At 41.6% G+C, this 21,013-nt stretch overlaps 1 protein-coding gene and 1 long non-coding RNA gene across 5 annotated transcripts in view; one reads left to right on the top strand and one right to left on the bottom strand.

Moving 5' to 3' along the window:
- The window catches only part of NCKAP1 (NCK associated protein 1), a 103,338-nt gene extending 91,922 nt beyond the window's left edge, over positions 1–11,416 (bottom strand). For 2 of the 4 annotated variants that reach the window (XM_025460420.3, XM_025460419.3), the window contains exon 1: positions 11,257–11,416. In XM_025460420.3, the coding sequence (XP_025316205.1) occupies positions 11,257–11,364 (108 nt within the window). In that variant the 5' untranslated portion in view covers positions 11,365–11,416. The remainder of the gene's footprint in view (positions 1–11,256) is intronic. The other 2 variants (XM_025460418.3, XM_025460417.3) reach the window with 2 other exon arrangements.
- A 991-nt stretch (positions 11,417–12,407) lies between these two features.
- On the top strand, positions 12,408–18,708 carry LOC112668220 (uncharacterized). The gene is made up of 2 exons (XR_003141584.3): positions 12,408–12,669; positions 13,137–18,708. It is a non-coding gene; the product is annotated as an uncharacterized LOC112668220 (long non-coding RNA).
- The last annotated feature ends 2,305 nt before the right edge of the window (positions 18,709–21,013 follow it).

Genomic DNA, 21,013 nt, shown 5'->3' on the forward strand with positions numbered 1-21,013 from the left:
TTTTGCATGAGTGGTTAAAACAGCTACTTTTCCTAGACAAAAAGGAAACCATATCTGAACCACAGAACTTAAAAAAAAAAAACCCACAACCTCAAAACCGTGTATGTGACTTTATCTTGACTCAGCAAGCTTTCATATTGCCTAAAATATTGTAATTTAAAATTCCAATTTAAAATTCCAGAAGATCTAAAGGAAATTTAAATATCTATGTACTTAAATTTCCAGTTCTCACAATTAGAACTTTATTTTCTATGAATATTCTATTTATCTTTAAATTCAACAAAGTTAGAACTATTTAATGTAGAAGATAAAATTGTACTCGTGTTAAAGGGAATGTTTAAATATAATAATTAAAAAATCTGTCTCTGAGTCAAGGAGCACAGCCCATATGACTTCCTGGCAAGCTGTTTAATCTCTGAACCTCAATTCTCTAAGCCATAAACTTAAGGGCACTAATACTACCTGCTTCACTGGGTAAACTGCTCAGATTTTTAAGACAAAATGTACATAAAGTGCTTATTCCAGTGACTGATACCTAAGTACTAAGTTCTAAGTAATCATCTTCTACTTTTTAAAATAAAACTTCTCAAAAATACATGGATATTTATAGTGAGTTCCCAATTATTAAAGTAAGATTTTCCATTTGACTTCAGTATTAGCTCAGTATTAATTATCAATCAACATCTCCAAGTTCATTTTCTTCATGAAACATAAATATAATATTACTATCAAAAATAAAGAATAAAAATGTTTTAGAAAACCGCAATATATTTTATTCAGGCCACAAAATAAAGATCTTTGACTAAAAACTTTAAGACCAAACTTTAGTATGACTTTAAAACTAATTTTTCTGCCGATCTAACACCAAAAAACCCCTTCCCAAGTCCTTTCCTCAGGCTGTAACAACGTCAGATTACATCCCACAGACTAACCTTACACGGTCAATGCTATGTACTTTTTCAAAAACTTATCATGTTAACAAAAATCAAATATAGAAATAGTCTTCTATCTATTCATAACAGGTTAAGCAACAATCAAGGAAAAAAAAAAAAACAAAGAGTGGGGAATAAAAAGAAAATTTACTGGGCACCTGTTGTGTGTAAAACATCTATGCTTTTGAAACTATCTAAAGTGTCTCTCAGCAGAGAGGAAAGGAGCTTCAGAAAAATTAAGTGACTTGCTCAAGGTTTAGCTGTGAGTACTTAAAGATTCCAAAGCACTAAAATGGTTATTTAAAAATATATGCTTGGGAAAAAAGTAAAAAAAATACTAAAAAAACCACACAAAAGATCTCCATTCTTTAATTACCTCAACCGCCCAAAACTTTCATTGGAGTAATTACTATCAAAGGAAGTATCTGGGGACGCCTGGGTGGCGGGGCGGTTGGGCGGCTGCCTTTGGCTCAGGGCGTGATCCTGAGGTTCCAGGATGGGTCACGGTCCCACATCGGGCTCCCCCCGCAGGGAGCCTGCTTCTCCCTCTGCCTGTGTCTCTGCCTCTGTCTCTATGTCTCTCATGAATAAATAAATAAAATCTTTTTAAAAAATAAAAATAAAATAAAAATATTTTTAAAAAGGAAGTATCTGCTTAATTTGATCAGTTTCATTTTTAACTGTTAGTCTAACTCAGCAATAAAATACATTCCTTTGCCAAAATACTGTAGAACAAACCAATTTTTTAAATATAATAACATAATTGAAAATATGAACAAAATTCCAGAGTTCAGAGTGAGAATGCTATTTGTGAGAATACAGGAAATAAACTATCCCTATCTGAATATGTCAGGGAAGGAGAGAAAAATGTAAAATGTGACCAATTTATGCTAGAAACAGGAATTTGATTTTTACTCAGTAAACAAGAAAAATCATAGTTTTTAAAGGTTTTGCAAACCAGGACCAAGATTCTCCATTGAGTCTGAAAGGAAATTAACTGTCATTAATGCTTAGAAGGAAAACAGACATTACCTAAAATCAAAAACTATAGAAACAACTTACCTATCATTCTTTTATTTTCTAATTTTAAAAATGATGAAAGTAATACAATGAAAATTTTCAATAAATATTGGAAAATTATCAAGAGCAAAACAAGCCTTAAATTCTTGCAGTAATAAAACTGCAGTTTTTTAGAAACTAAGTGGTTTAGTCTCTAATTGTTTTGTTTTCTTGTGTATCACCTACATTTTGGCCAATCTGCTTTGAACTTCCCCTTGAGCTGAGTAGGTGGGAAAAAAAGCAACTCACTGCTAAAATTTAGATTAAGAGGCTTTATAGGCAAGTATATTGGAATTATTGGAAATACTTTTGAGTTAATGCAAATTTATCAATAACTGTTACTTAGAGCCAATAATGGCCAACTTAAAAATATATATTATGGTATTTGGTCTCAAAGCACAAGTTCTGGGAATTTCACAAACTTAAATATTTCAAAGCATTATATATTTCAAAATTCATTATTAAAAACTTTAATGATTCAAATGAGTTACCAATTACTATTCAATTCATAAGAAGATGTGTATGTCACTATTGCTCTTAAACACTTTTCAGGGGGCAACCCCGGCGGCTCAGCGGTTTAGCGCCGCCTTCAGCCCAGGTCATGAACCTGGAGACCTGTGATCGAGTCCCACGTCAAGCTCCCTGCATGGAGCCTGTTTCCTCCTCTGCCTGTGTCTCTGCCTCTCTTTCTCTCTCTCATGAAGAAATAAATAAAATCTTTAAAAAAAAATTTTTTTTCAGCTTGCAATATACAGAAACATCTCAATATAAAACAAAGGTGCTTTATAGGTTTTTTTAAAGTATTATATATACATGGCCACATTTTTACTGTTTTCAAGAAGCTGTTCTTGGGGTGCCTGGATGGCTTAGTGGGTTAAGTGCATCTGTCTGACTCTTGATCTCAGCTGAGGTCTTAATCTCAGGGTCATGACTTCAAGCCCCATGTTGGGCTCCACTGTACTTAATGAATGAATGAATGAATGAATGAATGAATGAATGAATATTTTAAAAAATAAAATAAAATAAGCTGCTCTCTTTAAAGACCTACTGAAAAAAAGAAGGGAAAAAAATAAAAAATAAAAAATAAAATAAAAAGACCTACTGAAGAACACACTCCTGAAATACAAATACTTATTTTGTACTAACAGTAAGTAGATATCAAACTGTAATGTCAGGTAGTAAAAAAGAAGTAAGTAATGTTTCCTAAAGGTGGCCTTGAGCTGTATTTAACAGGAGAAAAAGATGAACACTTATTAAATGTCCACTCTGTTTCAAGCCCCAGAAATAGATTTAATAACAACAGCCTAAACATATTCATTTCTTACTCTTAAGCCTGCACTAGCACTTTAAATGAATTAACTCACTTAACCTTATAAGGTTAACTAAAGAGTATTCCACACACCTGGGAGAGCTGGATACCTATTTTAGATTTCAGGAATTCGAGGGGCTCCTGGGTGGCTTAGTTGGTTAAGCATCTGCCTTCAGCTCAGGTCATGACCTCAGGGTCCTGGGATGGAGCCCCATGTCAGGCTCTCTGCTCAGAGCCTGCTTCTCCCTCCCTCTGTCTGCCACTCTGTCTACTTGTGCTCTCTGTGTCAAATTAATAAGTAAAATCTTTAAAAAAAATTTCGGATTTCAAGAATTCAAATCAAGAAGAATAACATGGCTTAGAAAACAAAAATATATAGCTTGGAGCCTAACAGACACGGAGAACAAATAAGTACTCTGTAAATGGTTCTGCTATATAAACTCTATGTGCAAGCCCAGCATTCCAGAAATTTGGTTTTACCCCCAAAACAAAGTTACATCACTATTGTGAACTATATAAGAAAGAAAAAATAAACAGATATTAAGAACTTACATCTGACTTATTTCAGTGGTTCTTAATATCAGAATCACTTCCAGGGCATTTTCTTACTAACTTTGGGTCAAGATACAGATGTATTTTTAAAAACCTTTTAAAGGACAGCCAGGGTAGCTCAGCGGTTTAGTGCCGCCTTCAGCCCAGGGCCTGATCCTGGAGACCTGGGGTCGAGTCCCACGTCAGGCTCCCTGCATGGAGCCTGCTTCTCCCTCTGCCTGTGCCTCTGCCTCCCACTCTCTCTCTCTGTCTCTCATGAATAAACAAACAAAATCTTAAAAAAAAAAACTTTTAAAACTGGTCTCCCCAATTTATAAGAAACTATAACCGGGAACAACAGTTAAATAGCTTGTCCAAAGCTTAAAAAAATAGTATCAGAGCTTTATCTTGAATCAAGCTCTCTCAAGCTATAGAATATACTGCAAGTATGGAAAATGAGAGAGAAGTTTAGAGGCTGTATGCCAGCAAGAAGGACATTAGACATTACTAGGGCATTATTTTGTAACCTTATATATATCTATCTTTATATATTCTGCTGAACAAAAGTTCTGGCACCTTAAATAATGACTGACTATACCTGTCACTGCCTCCCTGAAACTATTAGTACTTCAAAATCAAGCATAAAAGTTACTATCTCTTCTTACCCAGAATGGAATCTTCAACACCCTTCTCAAGACTCCCATAAGAACACTTACATAATACATTTTAGGTAAGTATCTGTAAATCTCTTGTACCTACTAAAATGTGAATCTCTTGGCATTGGAGACTGCATCTTAATTTATTTGTCTCCCCAGACATTCAATAAAAGAGGAAATGAATGAATGAAAAGGAAACCCTCAAAATTTGAGATTAACTAAAAGAATAGTTCATATGATTTATAAAACACTTTAAAAATGCAGTTTTATTACTGTCAAGTATCTAAAATAATCAACTATGCAATAACAAAATTATTTTCCAGTACAGGCTTTTACTTAAAACAAGAAATTCCTTTAAAACTGGCACATGTACAACCCTACTTAAAAATTAGCAACTTAAGAGCGTATGAAGTTTGTTAACTTATTTAAGACACTGCAGAATAATATTTGAAGAAATGAGGAGCCAGTCTCCTCACTGTCAGATAAGTAAAGGATCTGCCAGTCTAATTATACTACTTGCAAATGTCTAATAGGATCCAAATAAGATTTTGCTACATTTACTGATAAAGGCAATAATAAAAAGCCGCCAACAACAACAAAACTCATTTTGAGAATAGAAAAAGCATACGACTGACTGACGTACCACCAATTACTAGTTTCTGCCCAAGACAGAAAGAAACAAACTTACCAGTTGACTTTCTTAATTGCATTTCTTATATTTCATGTTACAGAATTTTTGTGGTTTTTTTTTTGTTTTTTTTTTTTAGAGATTTATCTGAGACAGAGAGTGTGCAAAAAAGGGGAAGAGCAGAGGGACAGGAAGAAGCAGGCTCCGCTGAGCAGAGAGCCCAACCTGAAAATGTTACCATTTAACTGTATGTAAGATTTAAAATGAAAAAGTACATTCAAATTCCCAAATTCAGGAGCTCCTGGGTAGCTCAGTCGGTTAAGTACCCCACTCTTGATTTCAGCTCAGGTCACGATCTCACGGTCCTGGGATAGAACCCTGTGTGGGGCTCATTTAGCAGGGAGTTTAAGATTCTCTCCCTCTCCCTTTGCCCGTACCTGTGTGAGCCCACGCGCTCTCTCTCTCTCTCTCTCTCAAATAAATAAATAAATCTGCGTGGGGCTCCACCTGCCCTCCGCCTCCCTCTTTCTCTTTCTCTCTCACAAATAATCTTTCTAAAAAAAAAAAAATAATTACCCAGGGTGCCTGGGTGGCTCAGTTAAACATCTGCCTTTGGCTGGGGTCATGATCCCAAGGGCCTGGAACCAAGCCCTACGTCAGGCTCCCTGCTCAGCGGGGAGCCTGCTTATCCCTCCCCTGCTCCCCCTACTTGTGCTCTCTCTCTCTCTCCCCCTGCCTCTCTCCCTCTGTCAAATTAATTTAAAAAAATCATTCTGATACACGGTTAGTATGATCTCAATGATCTTTTCATGCAAATCCACAGAAAGTTCATACAAAAGTCATCTCCAGTAAAAAAAAAAAAAAAAAAAAAAAAGGTTTCTGTACTATGTTTATGTACATGTTTCTTTAAGGATACTATGTGTTCAGGCAGCCCGGGTGGGCTCAGCGGTTTAGCGCCACCTTCAGCCCAGGGCATGATCCTGGAGACCTGGGATCGAGTCCCACATCGGGCTCCCTGTATGGAGCCTGCTTCTCCCTCTGCCTGTGTCTCTGCATCTCCCTGTGTCTCTCATGAATACATAAATAAAAATCTTAAAAAAAAAAAAATCTAATTGTATCTCCCACAAAAATGTCAATAATGACTATAAATCTAATGGCAAAAATAATTAAATTAGAAACCATTTTAGTGGTCAATAAAAAAAGGTGTCAATCTAAATTCTTATTATTTTCTAGAATAAGAATTGGGCAGGGGGCATCTGGCCAACTCAGTCAGAGCAACATGTGACTCTTGATCTGAGAGTCATGAATTAGAGTCCCATACTGGTTGTAGGTTACTAAACATAAAGTTTAAAAAAAAAAAAAAAAGAAAGGATACAATAAATATCTTGGGTAAGTTATTTAACCTCTCCAAATTCAACTTTTTTTCAACTGTTTTATTAATTAATAAGTATATGTCACAGACCTAAAGACAAAAAAAAAAAAAAATACAGAGTATACAGTACAGCCTCAATAAATGGCAGCAAGTGTTAATTTCATTACACATTTTTATTGGGCAATAAAGAGATGAAATTATTTAGTTCTAGTAACATTTAAAATGTGCAACTACTGGAGCTGACTCAAAATTACTGCTGGAACTTAAGTTAATGTGAACATTCCTATACTATCAAACAAGAATATGGAATAGATCTTTCAATCATCCCAACCAGTAAGGACGGGAACTTTTGACACTGACATAATTTTCATCTGAGCTCCCTCATTTTTTACATATTGGATACAGATAGTTAAGTATGTGCATTCTTTTATAATTTTCTTACTAGTCTAAGTACACAAGCAATATATTAAGGACCCTAATTTCATTGATATGCAAACTGCACCATGCTGCTTCAATTTTATTTTTGTGAAGAGTCTAATTTAATCAAAATATAATAAAATATGCATGCACATATGTTAGCATTTGTACAGAAAAGGATGTAAGTATATAGGCTTATTTTTAAAAATGGGAGAAGGGGAGGCAAAGAATTTCTGAAGTGACACAATGCTCTTATGTTTGAGTTGCTGATAATAAACATATATTCCTTTTGTATTAGTTAAAAAAGCTTAATATTAAGTTATTTAACAAGTCCATAAGGGACAATCTATCATTGCCACTTGAAAAAAAAAATTTTTTTTTCCTAAGTATTTTTCAGTGACCTTTATCTCTTCAGCCTACCATCCAACGTAACAAGAAAAAAGATTATCAAATCCTTATTTTTATGAGTAGCTTTCCTGAAAAATAAAATTACAAATAGACATGATAGGATCTGTTTAAAAAAAATAATATATACTATTTAATTCAGATTTATGAAGAGGTGTATGTTTCCTTAACATGTTTAAGGCTCTTAATAATGAAACCCCATAATGATGAGAAAAAAAATCTCATACTAATAATACTTATTAGTTTACAATTTGCTACAAGCCAATCTTTGGAGCATGTTTCTGCTCCTGATTGAGGAACAGAGAAAATACCCTAAATGAAAAGAAAGGTTAACACTGAAAGAGAAAGCTAAAGGTGGCTCCCCCTCCCTTTACCTTGCACTACACCCTTCACACACATCCTTTTTTTCTCCATTAAATAAGCAGATACCAGCCAAATACTTTCAATTTTTTACACTGCTATTTTAATTCATTTTTTTCCTCATAAAATAAACATATCCAAAATCACGGGGGAAAAACTACGGAAAAAAAAAAAAAAGAAAAATAGTCACTAATAAGAGAAATTTTTTTTTTTGAGGAATTTTTTTAAAAACAAGTGGAAGTGCATCGAAATCTGCAAACACACGCCATTCAAAAAAAGTCTGCAACAGTTGGGTGGCTCTTCTTTTCTGTCCCTTAGAATTAAGGGAATAATGTAGCAAGAAAAATTATGCAACTATTACCAGAGACCTCTGCGGTACAGAACCATCAAGTTCAGGTTGGTGACAGGTAGGAAAAGAAAGACAAAAAAAAAAACAAAACAAGTATTTTCTGAACTCAGCTAAAATGTTTTGGTATTTGGGAATGTGTTTGCAAATAGCAGTAAAATTTCAGAGAAACAAATGTTGCCCAAAAATAGTCGCTGAGACTCCTAAATAAATACTATCTCACGTTCACTGAAGCTCTGAACTGTGTTCACTTTTATATTCATGCGGGATCCTGTGAGGTAGGCAGAGAAGGTACTGCCATCTGTGTATTACAGAAAACTAGCCTGAGCCTAGGCACTGTTTAAAATGGGCTATCACTTCTAGAGATAAGATAATCAGAGCTGGAATGGACTTTAGCATTTTTTTTAAACAGTTAACTTTCCCATTTTACAGATGAGGAAAAAATGGAGTTCAGGGAAGTCAAGACATCTCCCAATGTTAAAGAACTCTCAGCGACAGACTCAAGACTGGGAGGCAGGTCCCCCCAAACCTGGCCTAGTACTCCACTTCCACAACCACACTGCCTACCATGCCACGGTAAAAGATATAAAAGTAGTCTGGAAAATGTTAAAAATCAAGATAGAAGTGAGTAGCATTATCAGGTCTGGAAAAAGACATATTTTCAATAAAAAAAAAAAACAGAATTTGTAAGAAACCAAGAAACAAATAAATTTAAATGTAAAACTACCTACCACCCTACCACCTTCCTGTCTTTTCTCTAAAATACTCCTTCATGTGTTCTCACATCCCTGAAGTGTCTACGATCTTGCTAAATTTTCCATAATCTGTACATATTAAGACCTCAAAAATATTTTCAGCTGATGAAATTTTCTTTAAAAAAGCAAAACATTTTCAACAACCATGTTACCTTCCTATGACAAGCATTAAAGCACATTATTTTTGATCACAGTATGAAGCTATCTTACTCAGGTCATTTAAATATTTTCATTGTGTATGCTCACTAAAATATTTCCATGCAGACTCCCAATAGAAACAGAGCAACTGGACCTGACAGGCAATGTGATGCACACATGCATTAATAAAAACGTAACAACTGATTGGTAGACGTGTATTGTGTAGTGGAAGGGTTTGGTTTGTGTTTTTTTGAGGACTCTATGAGATTGAGATCTAAAAGATTATGTAGCTTATACTGTCATAAAAAATGCAGGCGGCATGAACCTTACAAACACATGGTGAACGAATCTTACTCACTTTTTTTGGCAAGATTTCTGAACAAATGTTTCAATCCCTAGTCAGCCAGGAAGATGTGCCAGTCTTACAGACAACTCTACAGGCTAAAATATTCTAAACCTATCTGATGCATTTGTATGCAAAATTACACAAGGAGAGCAAACCCAAAGGTATTATTTAAACTAGATAAAGATCATACGCTCATATGCTAAACATATACGTATAACCTAAGACATACGGTGTATTCATCCTTTTCAACAAGACTTGACTCAAGACTCCGTAGACCAGGTAAGGGCCTGAGCACGAGTAATTCAAAAATGAGTAGCACTCTCCCTGCCCAGAGGGAACTCACAATCAGGCAGGGGAGACAAAACATTTCTCAATAAACTCTAAATGTGTGTTAAGGGCTGAAACACATTCCAGTAACTCAAAATATTTGACCCTAGGATGTCACCCTTGGGGTTCGATCCATTTTAAATTTCAGCAGCTCAGTGATATAAGAGCCTGAAGTTCCTCAACAAACAGGAAGTGAAAAAATATGCTTCTGAGGCAGTGAACTGAAATAATACGAGTTGAAACGCTTAAAACTTGGTTTAATCTTCTGTATAATTTATATGAGGGTGGAGTAGGTAAAGTCTGGTTGTATTTTACGCCATAAACGTGTTTCAAGGCGCACTTCGAAAGGTAGGTCGTCCAAACACCCAAATCACTTTCGATGTTACTCTCACTTCCTCTTCTGAAAACCATCATAACCATTTCCTCTAACCACAATACCACAGGTCTAGTAATTTTCAGTACTGTTTGCCTTGCTCGTCTTTTTGGACAAAGCTCATAGAGGAACCAGTTTCAGAGTCTGTCAAGAAGCATAATAATCTGGCCAGAAAGCTCAGGTCAACCCCTGAGTTAGGAAAATCAAGTTCTTTGCAAGTGCACAAGCGTGTGGCCGAGGCTGTCCGGTCAATGCAGAGGGCTTCTTTGTAATGATGCTGCGCTCCTGCCCCCCCCCCCCCATGTGACAACCTGGACCGGTTTCAGGGACTCTTCAGGCCGCAGGTGAGCTCGCAGCCCGCTGGGCCACAGGAGCGGCGATCCTTACACACCCTGTGCCCCTACCTAGAGGCGCACCGTCCTCCCTGGGCGCCCAGGATCCTCAGCAAACGGCTGCAGCGAATTACTTTTGTGCTCGAACCTCACTGTTTGCATTTCTGAACCGTGTCCGCAGCCGCAGCAGCAGCCCCGAGGGCCCACGCTGGGGTCCCAGGGTCGTCCAGCCCCAGGGGACGCTCGTCATACACGGAAAGGCCGACACTGGAGACTCGGGGGGGTCGGCCGTGCCCACAAATCCCCCTCATTTCCCTCCTGACCGAGGCCTCGGGTGCACCGACCGGCTCTGCCTTCACCGGGAGGGAGGGCTCTTGCTGTGTCTGCTCTACCTGGACGGGCCCGGGCTGCAGCCCCGCCTGCCCCGGCTCAGTCGGCGGAGCCATTTGCAGACTTCTCCGGGGCCTCGGGGCCTCGGGGCCTCTGCGCCGCGGCGGGGGAGGGGGGCACGGCAGGCCGCACCGGGTGCGCTCTCAGCCCCGCGCCCGCAGCGAGCAGGGGACGGGCCCGGGGCGTCGGACCAGGTGGGGGGGGCGGGGGGCGGGCCGGGAGGGGAGGCGGTTATTCCGGTTGCAGTGACTCACGGCCAGAAGTATTTCGGAAGAAAACTGGTTCCACCCTCGCGGCCCCCCCGCGGGCGGCCCCTGCCCTCCCAGGCCCCGCCGCCCCGCCCGCCGCGCGCTCCCCCTGCCCCTGCCCCTCCCCCTCCCCGGGGACCCCGCTGGGGGGGCCGCCGGGGGGGCCGCGGGGGGGCGCGGACGGCCGACGCGGGCGTCACCCCGGCCCCGGGCCCCGCCGCAGGACCCGCCCGCAGGACCCGCCCGCAGGCCCCGGCGCTCGGCGGCCGCCCGGGACCGGGCCCGGCCCCGCGCCCCCCGCCCCCGCCCCCGCCTCGCCGGCCCGCGCGCACCTTCTTGATGTTGTAGAGACGAGTCAGCATGCCGACGCCCCGGTCGTTGAGGATGGTGAGCTTCTCCGCCAGCTTCTGCTGACTGGGCTGCAGCACCGCGCGCGACATGGTGCCGGGCCCCGCCGCCGCCGCCGCCGCCGCCGCCTCGCGCCCCGTCCCCCGCCGCGGCCTCCGGCTCAGGCCAGCGCGCCCATGACCCCGGCGCCCACACCGGCCTCGGGCCCGGCCCCGCAGCCGCCCGCGCCCGCGCCCCCGCCGCCCCCGCCCGCCGCCCGCCGCCCTTCCGCCCGCGCCCGCGCCGCCCTCCGCCCCGCCGCCCTCCGCGCCGCCCTCCCCGGCTCCTCCGCGAGGTGTGGCGGCGGCGGCGGCGTCTCCGGCGGCTGAGAACGAGGCCGCTTCCCGCAGCCCCGGACGGACGCTCGGTCACCTGATCCGACGCTCGCGCGCCCCCGCCAGGCCGGACGGGGAGCTGCGCCCGGGGGGAGGGGAGGGGACCGGAGGGGACCGGGGGCCGCCGCCGCGACGCCCGGCCACGCCCCACGCCCCGCCCCCCGCACTCCCAGCCCCGCCCCTCCCGGGCTCCCGGTCGCCTCCCGGCCCCGCCCCCGCGTCCCGGCCCCGCCCCCCAGTCCCGGCCCCGCCCCACGCATTCCAGGCTCCGCCCCTCCCGGGCTCCCAGCCGCCCCCTCGCCTCCGGGCCCCGCATCCCGGCCCCGCCCCCGGCCACTTGGCCCTGCATCCCGGCCTCCTGGCCCCGCCCCCGCATCCCGGCCCCGCCCCCCACATTCCAGGCTCCGCCCCTCCCAGGCTCCCAGCCGCCCCCTCGCCTCCGGGCCCCTCATCCCGGCCACGCCCCCGGCCTCCTGGCCCCGCCCCCGCGTCCCGGCCCCGCCCCCCCGCATTCCAGGCTCCGCCCCTCCCGGGCTCCCAGCCGCCCCCTCGCCTCCGGGCCCCTCATCCCGGCCCCGCCCCCAGCCTCCTGGCCCCGCCCCCCGCCTCCCCATCCTGGATCCGGCCCCGCCCCCCGCATCCCCGGCTCCGCCCCTCCCGGGCTCCCTGCCGCCCCGCCCCCCCACCTTCCCGCCGCCCGGGTCTCCCCCACACACCCCGCGTCCCCACCTCCCGGCCCCGCCCGGCCTCCCCGCCTCCGCCGCCCGGGACTGGATCCCCGGCGCCCCACACGCCGCTCCTACGAGCCCCCGCAGCGCCCCCCGGAGGGGTGGAGGGGGGGTGGCCCCAAGCCCTTCCCTCCCCACCCCCCCGCCCCGCCCCGCCCCGCCCCGGTGGGGACCCGAGGTCGGAAGCGAGGGCCGCTGCAGCTCCGGAGGTACTCGGCGTCCGGAATCCGTTGGCTGGCGGCTCCCATCCGGAGAGGAGTCCCGGTGGCCCTGGCCTGGCCTGCGGGAGCCCAAGGTTTGCGCAGGGACCGGGCCTCCACCCTCAATCCCCCCTCCTCTTGGAAACATTCTGCTTTTCCTGCCCACTGTGTGTGCTGCTCCCCGGCCGCGCTCCAACACGGCCCCTCGGGCCCGCGAGCGGAGGAGCCAAGCCCTTGGGTCGCCGGCGTGAGCGGAGCCAGGAGCATCTGCCCTGAACTTCCTTCCAGGTGTCGGTGTTTCCAGTGTATTCCTTGATTTTAAGTGAATGACAAAATGCTCTGGCACCTGCAAAAAAAAATACAGAAATATTTATTTTAACGTCTTGACCAGGGAAAGGGAATGGGCTGAATGCATTTGACTTAAGGGGCGTTAAAGGAATCCAACATCCACCAATCAGACCTGACACTGCGCTTTAAATTCTACAAATAGAACTGCTTTGCCTTGAATGAAGGCTTTGTACCTAGAGTCCTTTTTTTTTTTTTTTTTTTTTTTTTAATCCAGATGCCTCAGAGAGATGACCTATTGAGCTATTATTACTCAGTAACCTGTTGGGGGATTTAATTTATCTGGTTACTCTCCAACCTGAGAGTTAAAACTTTAGAGGAGGCGATTACCTGGAGCCTGCCACGGTGAGAATGGATCTGGGAAAAACTAAGCTGCATGAGGGGTTTGAGACCAGCCGAGAAGAGAACTGAAAAGATGTTGAATGTGGAGGGAAAGATGTGCTCTTTGGGGCGACCACAAACAAATTTAGCTAGAAGCAGAACTACAGAGTCCCACCAATGAAAGTTTACATCACGGGGCGCCTGGGTGGCTCAGTCCATTGAGCATCTGTCTTCAGCTCGGGTCATGACCTTGGGGTCCTGGGATCCAGCCTCACCTGGGACCTTGCTCAACCCAGAGTCTGCTACTCCCTCTGCCTCTCCCCCCTGCTCATACACACACACACTCTCTCTCTCTGCTCATATGAATAGTTTGAAAAAAGAAAGTTTACATCATTTTCCAGTTTTTCAAAAGTGTTGCATAAAGAAAACCAGGAAATGGCACCATATTATAATTTGAACACAACTGTTACTCCTCAAGAAAAGTTCCCACATGAACTTGAACACTTGTACCTACTTATAATTCAGAATACCCAATAGAGGGAGAACTCTGTAGATACTCGTTCATTATCCAGTTTTTATTACGATGGATTTCTAGACATATTGACCGTAGACTGAAAATAGAATATGCCTATTTGAGTAAAAGGGATTAGATCTAGATGAAGTATTCATAATTCTTGCATTTTTTTCCTACAGTTTGCATCAAAAAGCATTTTGTTGCTAAGATTCAACCCTTTCAAGTATTTGCCTATATGTATAAAAACTATACTATCAGAGCTAAGGTAATTATATAATTTGCCATGTACAGATGATTTTACGGCAGTTTTAGTCAGTATATATCATTTTATATTTTCTTTTGGTTCTTCAGTCTTTGAAAATATATGCTGTATCATGTTAATCAGCCTATAAGGCTATTATGAAAAAGTGTGACTGTTATGTTTCTTTTCCTACCATACATAGCTTTCTGGAAAAGCATAAAATTTTAAAAATGATTAGGAAACTAAGCTTTAAAAGCATTACTGGAGATAATTATTCCCCTCATCATGTGAGGCATAGTCTTAACAGTTCCTTTGGTACTAAAGATCTCCAAATAGTTTCCCTTCAGTTAAGAGATTTCTACTGTTTTGTCCCTAAAACATATTCAGACATCATTAAAATTGTAAGCCTTCAGAGATGTAGAAAGTAGATAATAGCTTCAAATTTGTAGTAATCTTAGAAAATTAACTAGTAAAAAAAAAAATTAACTAGTAAAATTAACTGGCTGAGACCAGTATGCCTAAGAAAGTATGAATTTTATTGTATATACATTATCTCAATAAATCTGATTCTTAAAAAGTTATGTATCTAAATTTGAAAAATTGTTTTCTAAGCCAGGCAAAATGTACTCACTCTAAGCAAAGTAAGGATTTGGAAATCCAAACTAGAAAATATTTAAATTGTAGGAGGAGTGAAGTTGGCCTTATAGAAGAACTTATAATAGAATTATAATTTGTGGCTCCCAAATATATTTTACAATGATTCAATTATAAAAATTCTACTCATAAAATTTCAGAAACTAATCTATGGCACACAGCTCTTTGTATAGGTATTATAAAACATTTGATCATTTACAGTAACAATTGTGGATGGATTTAATGAATATTATCCAGTTCTAAATAATACATTAAAATAATCAAGTACTTAAAATATGCAGAGTACTGTTTTTTTTTTTTTGAGGACATATGCAGCTATGTACGATAATAAATTTTTATCTCCTTAAACTCATATCCTGATGAGAAAAGAAATAGGAAACAGCTCTAACATGAGGCAGCCTGAGATACAAGGCTATAGGAGAAGACCTAAAGAGAACGGTTTCAAACTGAAGCTTCTAGGAACCCTTTTCAGAATAACCTATAATTGAACTTTGAATTAAAGTGTGAAGTCTTGGACCTACAAACCTGTAGAAAATGACATTCTATGCACGAAGTTCAACTTTAGTAAAGGCAAAAATAGCAGGAAAATAATAAGAATGTTCATTACATACACAAAAGACAGAATGAGAAATGAAGGTGGAAAGAAAAGTGGAACAGAAAATATATAGGCTTAGGAATGCTAAGGCAGGAAAAAAAATTCAGTGGAGAAGAAGAAAAAAAGAAAGCCAGAGAACAAAAGATGACTTTGGGGAACTTGAGGATAATAAAGATAATTTGAGACCATTGCTGACTGTGACAAGGGTTATAGACTATCCTTCAATATCCATGGTCTCTTTCTCCCTTAGAAATTAAATAAAAACTGCATTTCCCAGCATCTCTTGCAGCCCACTATGGCCATATGACTGACATTCTGGCCAATAGGATATAAGCTTTCAAGAATGTTCCTTAAGAGACCGATGCAGCTTTCCTTTTGCCAGTTCTACACTTAACCTCATTCGGCCACAGGGAAACCAGGATGCAACGACTGCCATCTAGGACCCTTCTTTAAACTCTTCAAATAACAGCTAGACTCTGTCATATTTTCCCCTAATATGCCAGCTTTTTTAGATAGCTTTCTTTAGCTTTGTTTTCTCCAGAAAATTAGGATAAAAATTATTTCTGTATTGCTTTTTGCAAATCATGAGGAATATTTCAGTCTAATTTTAAAAATCACTTATGAGACCCAGCCTTTTGGTGCCTCCCTGCTTAAGGCAAGGAGAGAGAAGAATTGACAAGAGAACCCGAAACCCATCATTTTGGGTTCTTGGGATAAAGCCATTTGATTAGGATGTTCCTTGTCAAAGGTAATGTTCCACTTATTCTTCAAGACAAATGCAACACTTTTTTTCCCCATCAGACTTCAGAGATAGAGGGCCAAATTTCTCACAGCCTGAGCATGGTGCAGCAGATATATATTGGGTTTCTCTATCCTCCATCCCTTCCTTTGGGAAACTGCTACATTCTGATAGAATCGAGCACAGAAAGAAAAAAAGTGGGAAGGGTCAGACCACCTATGAAGTAGAAATTAATGGAGTTTTGCAAGGAATTGGCGTTTTTAAAAATTGTTTTAAAGACTACATTTGGTTGGACCATATTGCAAACAGAAGAACCAAGTTGGGGTGAAGAAGCTTGGAAAAGGACAATCGAAGATTTCACTGTTTAACAGTGTTCATAGACAGTAACATATATGGCTAAATCAATACTTGAAGTTCTGTACCCCATACATCCAAAGACAACCAGGCATGAAAATGTACTGTTACTGGAAAATAATTAGGAAAGAGGATAGGGAACAGATGGAGCAACAGTATCCCAGTATCTGTAGTAAATGAAGTAAGGAGTTCAGACTTAGCCAGAGATTGCAACTTGGTATTGCAAAGGAGTAACGAAGACAGGCCTAAATGAAACATAAGATGTCTCCAGTAATCAGCAGAAGAGATGCCAGAAATAGGACCGAGCCAGAAAGTTCAAAAAGAAAACAATGAAAAATCAATTAACAGTCTTGATCTTGACCATTCACATCCAATTAGATTCATCTTTTAGCGGGCTGGATCTCTGATAAGGCACTTCATAGGTGTTTTTTTTGCTTCTGCTCTGCAAAACTAATGATAGACTTGTCTTTCCTATTAAAGTCACCCAGAAAACTTCTGTTTTCCCTGTAGAAAAATTCGAATGTAATGAAAAATTTTATGATTGGTTTCACTTCTTATTTTCCCAATACAAAGGATTTGTGAGTTTCTTGGTTTTGTTTTAGATAAGTGTTATGCTTAGACTGACACTTAAATAGTGGATGACGAGGACGCCTGGGTGGCTCGGTCGGTTAAGTGTCTGCCTTCTGCTGGGATCATGAGCTCAGGGTCCTGGGACCCAGTCCCATATGGAGCTCCCTGCTCAGTGGGGAGTCAGCCTCGCCCTCTGTCCCTCCTCTGCTCATTCTCTCTCTCTCTACAATAAGTAAATAAAATGTTTTTTAGAATGGTGGATGATGAAATATGAATCAGTATATACAAATATTGGTGGCTCTTTTTAGTTTGATCTTAAGTCTTCTTTAAATATGAGAATGCATAGAAAATTAGCAAAGTCAATGGTAGAATAAAACTTGAATTAGAATACAAGATAAGGGGATCCCTGGGTGGCTCAGCGGTTTGGCACCTGCCTTTGGCCCAGGGCGCGATCCTGGAGTCCCGGGATCGAGTCCCACGTCGGGCTCCCGACATAGAGCCTGCTTCTCCCTCTGCCTGTGTCTCTCTCTCTCTCTCTCTCTATGTCTATCATGAATAAATAAATAAATGAATATTTTTTAAAAAAAGAATACAGGATAAACCTATGATGATACTTAAGTTCCAGCTGAACATATGAGACCCAACATTTTTACATTTAGTGGACCCCAAAAGTAAACGGTCTTTCAAAAATTTGGAGGGATATTGAGTATACTGAACTGGATGGACATCCCAGGAATGACCTAGACTGTAGGTCAGATACAGTCTGTATCAGGTCCCAGATACAAATCTGGGATCATCAGAATATGGATTATTTGAAGCCACAGGGATAGATGAGATCATTTTTGGAGGAAGTATTTTAAAAAAAAACAAAATAAAGTCTAGTCAAAAGCCCTAAGGAACTCCCAACTTTTAAGATCAAGAGCCAGCAAACTGAGACTCAAAAGAATTATGAAAGGGACCAAAGACTGGGGCAGTATCTGGAGGGGTTAAGGGAGGGTTTTTGTTTATTTTCAGTGGTGGTTGCCAAATTATCCTATGGAAAGGGAGATTTTATAACTCAGTGCAGAGAAACAGGATAATCAAAAGAGCAGAAGCTTTGGGGCACGTGGGTGGCATCCAACTCTTGGCTTTGCCTCAAGTCTTGATCTCAGGGTCCAGGGACTGGCCCCACTGCACCCCGCCCTGCCCCTACCTCCCCCTCAGCATGGAGTCCGCTTGAGATTCTCTCTCCTACCCCCCCCCCCAGCTCTGGTGCACACATGTGCACTCTCTCTCTCTCTCTCAAATAAATAAAATCTTAAAAAAAAAAAGAATAGAAGCTTTGATGAAACAGGAAGGAAAGGGATGATGGGGAAGCAGATAACATAGAGCCAGACTGATTTTTGATTGGGGGTTGTAGGGAGAGACAAGATAATGTTAGCTAATATTTACTGAGTACTTGCAATGTGTCATGTTCTATTCCAAGTGCTTTTCGTGGATTAATGTGTTTCATATTCGTAACAAATAGTTCGTTAGACTAAATGGAAGGTCATGTGTCAGAAAAATGTTAAGTGTTCATTTGAGCTTGGTGTTATATATTTAAATCATTCGCAGAGGAAAGCCTAAGCTCTGAGGTCAGACTGCTAGAGCTGGATCCTGCCTTTGCCACATGCAGCAACGTGACGTTGAACGTGTGACTAAAGCTCTCTAAATCTCAATCTCAATTTTTCACCTTAAATGGGCATCATTGTTGTGACGAATGCATGAGATAATTCTTAGCACTGTACCTTATACAATTGAGAATAAATGTTGCCTATGATTACTACTGTTATGGTTATTATTATTATCATTACTGCCCCAGTCTGCTCAGTTGTGTAATTTTCTATATTGAGAATGGCACAAAGAAAGATGGAAAGTTGTGATTTTTCTTTTTTTAAGTGAATGCAAAGGAGGGAAAAAGTAGCAAAGGAGTTGAGAGAAGTGGTTAGGGAATAATATAGCCAACTCACTGCGCTTTAACATTCGAAAAAAAAAAAATTAAAAGCCCACCTAATTGTATTAACATTGCTTTGCTTGACAAATTCCTATTCCAAAGTAATAATTTCTGAAAATGATATTTTCACTATTTCATGTTAGACACACACCATAATCATTAAGCTTCTAAGTGTTGATTATGTGCAAATGTTAAGAACATTAAATTTCTTATTATAAAATATACATTATGCTAAAATATTATAAACTCATTATAAGATGATTTTTTCCCCATTAAAACATCACTGAAGTCTAACTGTTTACAATAAGTCAGGTGTTCGCTGATGCTTAAATTCAAATTTGTATTCCCACTTAAATTCAAATCCAGTGTTACTTAACCACTATCCTAAAAGCTAAGCTGCTACTGCCAAATCCTTTTTTTTTTTCCTGCTTTGAAATTATAAATATACAACTGCCCCACCTGGATTGTCTGCATGTTAAAGTTTTACCATTTCTTCCACTATTTGTAATTCCTTCAACAGATCACTATTTTCACAATAAAACTTCAAGAATCAGAATTTATTTATTTTTTTTAAGATTTTATTTATTTATTCATGACAGACACAGAGAGAGAGAGAGTCAGAGATATAGGCAGAGGGAGAAGCAGGCTCCATGCAGGAGTCCCTGGTCTCCAGGATCATGCCCCAGGCTGAAGGCAGGGCCAAACCGCTGGGCCATCAGGGCTGCCCCAGAATCAGAATTTATTCCGATTTTTCATACTTTTTGTATTTCTCCCATTCCTAATGGTCTTTATTTGTGCCATATTTGAAATGATAGGATAAGCAATTAACTTTTAGTTTATAAAGCAAGGACAACTACTTCTAACTAGTTTCAAAACATCACTTATTTTATATAGTAGGTTCTGCATTTAAAATATTAGGAGCATATTAAAGCAAACTTTTGCATATAGGTGTATATATGTATATACATAAACACTTTCTTATGTCAGATTTTAATTATAGAATAGTTTGACATGAATAGTAAGCATTTGTAAATTGATATATTTTTAAAATTTTTTTAAAAGGTTATATTTATTTACTCATGAGAGACACAGAGAGAGAGTCAGAGACACAGGCAGAGGGAGAAGCAGGCTCCCTGCAGGGAGCGTGATGCGGCACTCGATCCCAGGAACCCAGGATCACGACCCGAGCCAAAGGCAGCTCAACCCCAGAAACACCCAGGCGTCCCTGTAAATTGATTTAAATTGCAAGTAGTTATGGTAGTTCTGTTATCTGTTAGATAGATCAACTGCATGGTAATCTTCCCACAGACGTCATCTTATCAGGCTAATATCAGGACTAAACATCCCACTGTAGATGGATGACTCAGGTTCTCTCTTTATCTACCTCCTCTGGCTGCCAGAACTTTGGCACCTCCAGCAGAAGGTGGGAAAGAGTCCGGAAAGCAAGAAACTCAAGTTGTTTTGTTTTTCTTTCAGTTGAATACCTTGACTAAACAGCTTAGCACGAGGAAAAGGTGGAAACTGCTGTTTAGCACTAAGGCTTTGAATTGCATGCGGGTTATCATTTGCCTACCTACCCTTTTCTCCTATTGTTACTGCAGTACAGGGTTGGCTGCCTCCTTAATGAAATGTGCAGTGCTTTAAAGAGCTCCTGTGGCTTCTGCACATTACATAAGCCACAGTTAGTCGGCCTCGGAATGATTGCAGGGAAATTGTAAATTTAGTCTCAGAAACCTGCTGCTTAAAGCAGACTCAGCCAGCTTTTTGGTTTTCAAAGCTGCTCTGTATAAAGCCGCACATTTGGAAATCTGTTGCTGATACACACTCTGTTCGTAAGAAGTAAGACTTTACAAACTTAACTCGAGCAAGAAAGGGACCTAGCATACATGAAAGGATCACAAAAATGGAAGAAGCAATGAATTCTAAGAAAATTCAGTGTTGGTTGGTTTTCAAATACCTGGACATGAAACGTGTCTTTGAACGTTGATAATATACTCCTGCCAGGTGGCAAGTTCCCACTCTACCACCATATAATTGGCCCTATTTTTTTTTCCACTGCTAATGCTTTTCCAGGTAGGCAAAACATGGATATAAAGTAAGTGCAACCGCCACCACTACCAGCATTATTTAACAT

This window comes from Canis lupus, chromosome 36 (assembly GCF_003254725.2).
Source record: "Canis lupus dingo isolate Sandy chromosome 36, ASM325472v2, whole genome shotgun sequence".
Classification (NCBI taxonomy): Eukaryota; Metazoa; Chordata; class Mammalia; order Carnivora; family Canidae; genus Canis; species Canis lupus.